Here is an 8,082-nt window from a genome sequence, read left to right on the forward strand (position 1 = left end):
CACTTGTGGGACGGCACGAGATTTTATGAGGTTTTGTTTTGTGTGTTAAATGGAGAGAGAAAATATAATTTTTATATTAATGTGAGAGAGAACTTTTTCCAAAAAGAGAAATGTGACATCTTTTATAGGACAAACTAAAAAGGAAAGTGTGACATCTTTTGTGGGACGGAAGGAGTATATTTTTCAATAAAGGATTTCCCACTTGAATGATATGCAAAGTTGTTGGGTCTTTATTTAAAATCACCTACATACTCAATAGTGGAGTACTATAGTACTAGTTATGACATATAGGAAACCAAGATCCTCCTCATCTATATAATCCATCCCAACAAAAACACATTCCACCCTCCCCCAAGAAAAAATGGCTTCCCCTCCCTCACTCAAAATTCTCAACTCCATCAACCTCTTCTCCATCAAACCCCCTTCACCTTCTCTCTCATCCATGAAGCTCAAAACACTCCTCCAAACCTTCTTCTTCTCCCACATCTACCGCGCCCTCTCCAAAGCCAAATCACTCCTCCTCCAAATATTCAAGCTAATGCGTAAGAGCAAGCAGAAGAAGCTCTACTTCGCCTCATTCCGGCTCCACTACAACTGGTGCTCCTCTTCTCGCTCGCTCTGCTACCCCGCTTACGACGTCGTGGGGGTCGACTGCCCCGGCGAGCTCTCCAAGTACCTGCAGTGGCTGGAGGAGAGAGGCGATGAGGAGTCGTGCAATGAGATTGATAGGCTGGCTGATTTGTTCATTGCTGACTGCCATGAGAAGTTCAGGTTGGAGAAGCAAGAATCTTATAGAAGATTTCAAGAAATGATGGCTCGAAGCGTTTGATTATTAGTAACTTTTATTTTACTTCTTTTTTGACTGGATTAATTAGCTTCTTTCTTTTTTTTCTTTTTTCGGGGGAGTGTATAATTTTGTTATGTTTTTCTTTTTTTATTGGGGTGAAGGGATTGGTGGGATTTGTGCAAATCTAATTTAAATGGAGATAGTGTTGGAACTAGCCTTTTGGAAATGGATTGAAGAGTCTTGATTGTGACTTATGAGGTCCTCAGATGGATATGATAATATATATACTCGGTCAATCTCACGATAGGAGTCACATTTAATGTGGACACGTATTTTAAGAAACGTAATGAATAATGAGTTTTAAAAGTTAGTGGAATATGTTGTTCATTTTTTTATATTGAGTTTATAATAAAATATGAGTGAATTAGTGGAATGTGAGACCTACTTATCATTTATGCTAAAATTAAAATATGATTCTTATTATGGGACGAACTGAAATGACAAAATATGACTCTTATTGTGGGCCGAAGGGAGTAGTTGGTACTGTTCGGATCATATATATACATATCATATGCATAGAGAAATTTCATTTTATTAATTAGTCACTTAATTATGGGTTTTTGAATTTATCTAAACCTCGACATAACTTTGATTTAAGAAAAGCTGGACACAATGAGGTCTTTGTTATTTTCAAAAAGAAGCTACCACGTTGTTAACTTCCACAGCCACTTTAGAGACTTGTTCACTTTTTTCCACAAAAAAGGAAAGTAGTGATGTAGAATGTCGTCTTCACTGAAATTTGAAAATTCAGAATTATTGTTTGGGTGTCTTAAATCTCATCCAACTCCTCAAAACAAGTATCTAATCTATAATAACGAACTATGTACTATATACTATGTAGTGCATAATGTGCATAGTATAAGTATAGTATGTGTGACCAATTTTTATATTGAAAGAAAATGACAATTCTACTTACACATGGTGTTAAGGTTGTGGTAGAAATTAGCATGATGAGATGTTAATTTTCATGCACAAGCTTTTGGATTTATTACTACTATCACTGTAGTTCGTCAAACCGGGACCAAGTCTTGTCGGCCGGTCCCCCACCTTCGTCTCTTCCAACTAAATTCTTTTATACATCTATTTCATGTGGGCTACAACATGTCTGGCTACGGAGAAATAAAATTTTCATGGAATTCATCCAGGTTAGTTAGACTCAATTGGGATATAATTTGTTCTTGACAAAATTATGTTTAGCGAACTATAAATTTGAACCATAACATTTACTCCATCCGTTCACTTTAGCAGTCCCACTCCCAATTGAATTGGATGCGAATTTTAAGAAACATAAATAAAAGTTGATAGAAAAAAAATAGTGGAATTTGAGTTTCATTTATATATTTATTTTATAATACTCCAGATATAAGTGGAATAGGGTTAGTAGGATGTGAAGCATATTGCTATTTATGGAAGATTCTAAGTCCGACTCTTAATGTAGGACGGACTAAAGTATAAAACCAGGTCTACTAAAGTGGGACAGAGAGAAAACTTCGTATCATGGCCGTATCTAGTTTGTATATTATGTGCCTGTTGTTAGGGATGTCAATTCAACTCGAATTCGATGGGAGGACCCACTTAGCCTTTTATATTTAGAGTGTTAAGCTAGAAAATTACAGTCCGATTAGAAATCGAGCTAAAATGAGGGGTTTTTTTTACTTGTTTTTCAGTTGCCATGTGGTGCATCCTTTCATTCGGACCATTCCTCCATATTTTCTTTTTCTTTTCCATCTGAAAAATATATCCTTATGTAAAAAGTTATACGACAGTCTACAATTGCCCCAAACTAAAAAGAAAAAACAAATACAAATTTTCTATATAAATAAATACTACTTAAGAATTAATTATACTAATATTACAGCCATGCTACGAGCTAAAATATATTCAAAATTGATTTTAGGTTCAAAATATATTCAAATTGATTTTCTATATAAATAAATTGGATCAATGTCATTATTGTAAACAAAATGATTATATGAGTAACAAAATTTTAAATGTATGAGGATCAAAATTATATATACAAATATAATGGGAAACTCTTATCTTTTAAAATCTTCTTTTATACATACACTTCAATAACATTAGAATTACAAGAACCATCAACCTTGTCATTATAAACCAAATCTCCATTTTTTTACAATTCGAAAATAAAATAATTCGTTATCTTGTTTGGAGCCATCTTTTGCACCTCCTAAAACTGCAATAAAATACAGTCATAATTCTAAAAATATTAATCATTAAGTATGTTTTACCATAATTTTAAAATGAAATAAAATTAATTTGCAATACATAAAATCTATAATAAATAAATAAAATAAAAGAGACTAAAAAATCTAATAATTATTACTGGAAAGAAAAATTATTGCTATTAATATAATGAAAATTAATTATTTATATATTAATAATGTACATTGAGCGTCCATGCAACGTAGTGTGGAGAAACATGCAGCGGATAAAGAAGCTACGAGAGTTTGTTGAGAAACTAGCCGTTGAGTGACAGTTTTTTGTTAGTTGTAACAGAGCAGTGAATCATCATTCACTTAGCATTAGATTAATATAAATGAAAGAGTATTTAGCTGAGTTGAAGTTCTGTAACATCTACACAAAAGTTTTTCATCATCAATAATAGCTTCTTTACCTTCAGTAGTCTTGAGAGTTCTTCCTCTACACTTAGTTTACTTCAATTGGCGCCATCCGGTGGGAATCAAGATCGATCAACGTTGTAGTCATGGCAGCGAGGCTCGAGGCTGAAAAATTCACAGGGAAGAATAATTATGCCTTATGGAATATGAAGATTGAGGGCGGTTTTGATACAACAAGGTTTGGTCGCGGTTTTGACTTCGGCGGATGCGGATGAGAAAGGGAAGACGCCTGCGCTTGATAAGAAGGCCCAGGCAAAGCTCGAAGAGATGCAATTGAAAGCTCATAGCGTTGTGATCTTATGCCTTGGAGATAAGGTATTGCGCGAAGTTCAATCTGAGACCACGGCATCTGCAATCTTGCAAAAACTTGATGAGGTTTACTTAGCTAAATCTCTAGCCAATCATCTATACATGAAAAAGAGGCTTTATTCCTATAGCTTCACCGAAGACAAATCCATTGTTGAGCAATTAGAGGATTTCAACAAGTCCATTGATGATCTTGAAGCTGTTGATGTCAAGATCACCGACGAAGACAAGGCGATCTTGGTGTTAAATGCTCTGCCAAACTCGTATGATCAAATGAGGGACGCGATTCTTATGGCAGAGACAAAGCCATCACGTTGGTTGAAGTTCACTCTGCTCTTATGGCGAAGGAGCTCCTAAAGGGATAAATGAAACGTCCAGATCCACAAGAGAATCCCTCAATATCAAGAAGTTCCATAGAAAAAAGTTCAAGAAGAAGTTGGAGGACTCAAAGCCTGAGGTTTCTGGAGCGAAGGAAACCCGCTCTTGTCACTGGTGCAAGAAGCTGGGACATTTGAAGAAGGATTACTTTGCATTCAAAAAGAAACAAGCTGCAGAGGGTTAGTCTCATAGTAATGTGATTAGTAGTGACGGTGATGAGGCTGGTGAGGTGATGAATGTGATGGATAGGAGAGAAAGAGGCTCTTGGATCATGGATTCATGTTGTTCATTTCATACGTGCCCAAATAGAGAATGGTTTATGGATATGATGCAGTGTGAATGAAGGTCCCCCAAACTTAAATAATTGCTAGTCCTCGAGCAATGAAGAAAAAAACTAAAAAAAGACTTGGATTTAAAGGGGTTTAGACATCATCATTGTTTCAAAGAGTATGGAATACAAGAGCATATCAAAATACAAATTCTATAAAGTCAAGCCGTCGAATGCACTTTTACTACTAACTCGTATATCACCTTGGATCCATGCTTCTCTCAAGATATGTGTATGTGTATCTCACTCTCAAAGGTGTATGTATAGAAATAATACTCTCAAATCAAAATACAAGTAGTGTTCACCATATGCTTGCTCAAAATCAAGCATCTCCTCTATTAGAATGTGAATGTGAATATAAAATCAGAAAGGACTTTATTAAGGTTGTAATGTGGCTTTTTGGATGGTAGGGAACATTTTGGCTAAAGTGGCTGAAAAGTAAGAGAAGCTCAAGTACTCGCATATTACAAATCCCAACAAAAGACCATTTCCCATAACAAATCTCAGATAAGTAGGAATTTGTCGAACTTCTTCCTCCCATCCGGTCCCCACTTATTTAGAAACCCAACCAATAACTCTTCTAGACTTCGTCTAGCTTATACCTCCACAAATTTATTATTATTATTATTATTTTCCTTGTTCCTCTAGACTTCGTCTAGCTTATACCTCCATTAATTTAATTTTTTTACAACGCCCCATATGTGCTTCCAAGTTTGTAGGCTTATCACTCTTGACGGTGACTTAACAAATATTTGACATTGTGACACTTTTTAGGCTAGGAGGGCTAACTAGGGATTAAGACAAAAATATATACACTTGTGAAGGGGAGAACAAAGAATGCCTAACGTCATCTCCTAAATTCACATTCACTATGTATATTTAATATGATTAAGAGCAAGTTCTAGAAACAACAACAAGCATATGATAAAAAATCACACAAAAAAGAAGTTTTGGCTCAAATCTCACTCGGGTGATAGCATGAATCAAGGCAAACAAGCAATTTGTTACTTATGCACCTATTACTCAAACTCTTAAGTCAAAAACCATGATAGCTTAAAAGATGGATGATGTTTTTATCATTAAAAACTAGTCTTTACCCCAAGAAACCAAAATTCAAACAAGTTTAAATTCAATTCCACAACAACCAAAACCAAAACAACTCACAGAGGTCTAAAGCAAAACAAATCTACCCTAAAACATAAATAAAAGCAACAAAAGACAACTAATCAATTTGAAACAAAAATAAAACAGTAAAATACCTCATAAGGCTCACTATCCACCATATCACCCCCCAAACTTATTCAAGGCTATACAAAGAATAAGTTTGAAAAGTTGGTGGAGAAGGGAGACTTATATGATAGGCAAACTAAAACGAAAACAATCTAAAAGTTACGTACTAGGGGTTACCTCCCCTATAGTACCTTTGGTTATCGTCGTTGGCTCGACGTCTTCAAGCTCTCTCAATTTATTCTGAACTGGATGATGGAATCTGCATCATTGCTCTTTGCCACTATCGAATGAATAAGCCTATCCATTTGCTTCATCCACTGATTCACTTGGATTTTACATGACTTTAGAGGGTAGTTTTACTTGGTTTTGCTCATATATTGTGTACTTTGAGACATGGTTATAGCTACTTCTTTATTATGTTGGTATTTTGACCATTTTGTGAAGAATGTGTAGAAAAATGTACAAAATATGTGGATGTGCAGCTGCTCAATGTTCGAGACAGCTTATCTGGAGATTTTGAAGTCCGATTCGCATGTAATATATACCATTCTCTTCGTCTTCGAAAGAGCTTCATGTGGATATCTTAAACGTCTCAATCGGAGTTCGGTAAAAGAAGTTATGACCGTTTTACCAAGACTGCGGAGTGTAGTGACATAGCTGGCGACCCGCCAGGTTCACATGCAAACGAACCTGGCGACCCGCCAGAAAAACACGAAAAAAAAGCCATAACCAGCTGGCGACTCGCCAGCTTCAACGCACACCCAACCTGGCGACCCGCCAGCTTCGTCCGACAGTTTATTTCGGGCCCAAAGTCAACCCTAGGTATATATATGCCTAGGAAACGCCTCCAAACACAACTTTCACGCCTCCTACCCCAAAAATACCACTTTTTCACCTAGAAAGAAGAGAAGAACGAGCAGAAGACGAGTATTCATCGCAAGATTGAAGACGAGGCCTCCAATCCGCCCAATCCGATTTTAGGAGTTTCTACTTTTAGTTTTATTCTTGTTCAAACAATGTTTTTGAATATTTCTTTGAATATTTCTATGACTTTTGTGATGAACATGAGTAGCTAAATCCTTCGTAGAGTTCTACGGGGGAGATACAATGATTCTTATGTTTAATTGATTTCCTTTTTCTATGCTTTGGCTCATGTGGCTATTTTGATTTCTTCTGTACTTATACATTTATTTGACTGATCACCTTATAAATGCATGTGGATTTTACTACAAGAACTGAGAAGTGAGTAGTTTAATTTAAAAGAGAAGAAATTGACGTCTTTGCCAATATAATCGAGAGATTTGAGCCTTTGAATGAAGCTAAGTATCTTAGGAGCTATTAGGAGTTGTTGCCTTAGTTCTAGGAAGGAGACTTCGGTTCTAGGCAGCAATCTACAAATTATATACTTTGAGAAAAGATATAGTTTTACCTTAGTGATAACTTAATAACCCTTGAGATCCTTTGTTGGCATAGTTAGGAAGTTAGTTGAGCATATGATAATTGTTATCGATCCCGTAGGATTCTACCCTTCTCATCCTTGATCTACATCTATTTTCTTATTTGCTTTTAGTTCTCTATTTGTTTTTAATTGTTTTTACCTTGCTTTTAAATAGATTTAGAAAAACCAAAATTCCGATTCATCTAGATAGTAGTTGAGGTTGGTTCGTGGTAATTAGGTTGACACTAATTGTCTCTGTGGATACGATACTCTTTGCTTACTATTTGCTACATTAGCCCCGTACACTTGCAGGTATACTTGTGTTAAAAATAAGTTGAGTCATCCACCGACTCACCATTGAGCTTTGAAAAAGTAGAATTCCACTCATTTTGGCCATTTTATTCTTCTTTCGAGACCTTTTCTTTTTCAGTCTGACAGTCACTACTTCCTCGGTTTCTTTCTTTTCTTCATCAACCTTGCCTTTGTCATCGTCGCCATGATTTATTTTGGATTGTCTGTCGGATATAGATAGAAGTTCTTGACTGATACTACTTTTCAGACCAATGGCATTGCACTCTTTCGGGTGCACAATTGTCATCTCCTGAAATTGAACTGGTTGTTGTTGAATGGTAACAACATGAGCAATTTGACTCATCTGAGTCGCCATATTCTTCATTTGTGAGCTCAACTCCTCCATGGTTTGCTCCAGCTTGTCTAATCTCCGGGATGAACTTTCTATGTAAGCTTCAGTGTTTTCCATGAAGGCAATCAACAACTCCTCCGAAGAATTCTTCTTAGGCTCATCAATGAAATCATGTGAGGGTTGCTGAGCCTGGTCGGAATATCCAAATGATGAGTTATGAGTGGACTTGGTTATCACTACCCGTTTGATTGAGGTAGTATCCGTCAATAGCTC

At 36.1% G+C, this 8,082-nt stretch overlaps 1 protein-coding gene across 1 annotated transcript; it reads left to right on the forward strand.

Annotated features, from left to right (window-relative positions):
- The first annotated feature begins 283 nt into the window (after window positions 1-283).
- LOC125190938 (uncharacterized) lies at window positions 284-1,041 on the forward strand. Its single transcript, XM_048088363.2, has one exon. It carries the CDS (start codon window positions 362-364, stop codon window positions 827-829), a length of 468 nt encoding a protein of 155 aa, XP_047944320.1. The 5' UTR covers window positions 284-361; the 3' UTR covers window positions 830-1,041.
- Window positions 1,042-8,082: the final 7,041 nt, after the last annotated feature.

Source organism: Salvia hispanica, chromosome 5 (genome assembly GCF_029641045.1).
Source record: "Salvia hispanica isolate PSC_SH4W2 chromosome 5, Shi_PSC_v1, whole genome shotgun sequence".
In the NCBI taxonomy this organism is placed as follows: Eukaryota; Viridiplantae; Streptophyta; class Magnoliopsida; order Lamiales; family Lamiaceae; genus Salvia; species Salvia hispanica.

Bases quoted from the DNA above. Each gene is read 5' to 3' on its own strand.
- LOC125190938 (XM_048088363.2), top strand. From the start codon at position 362: ATGGCTTCCCCTCCCTCACTCAAAATTCTCAACTCCATCAACCTCTTC.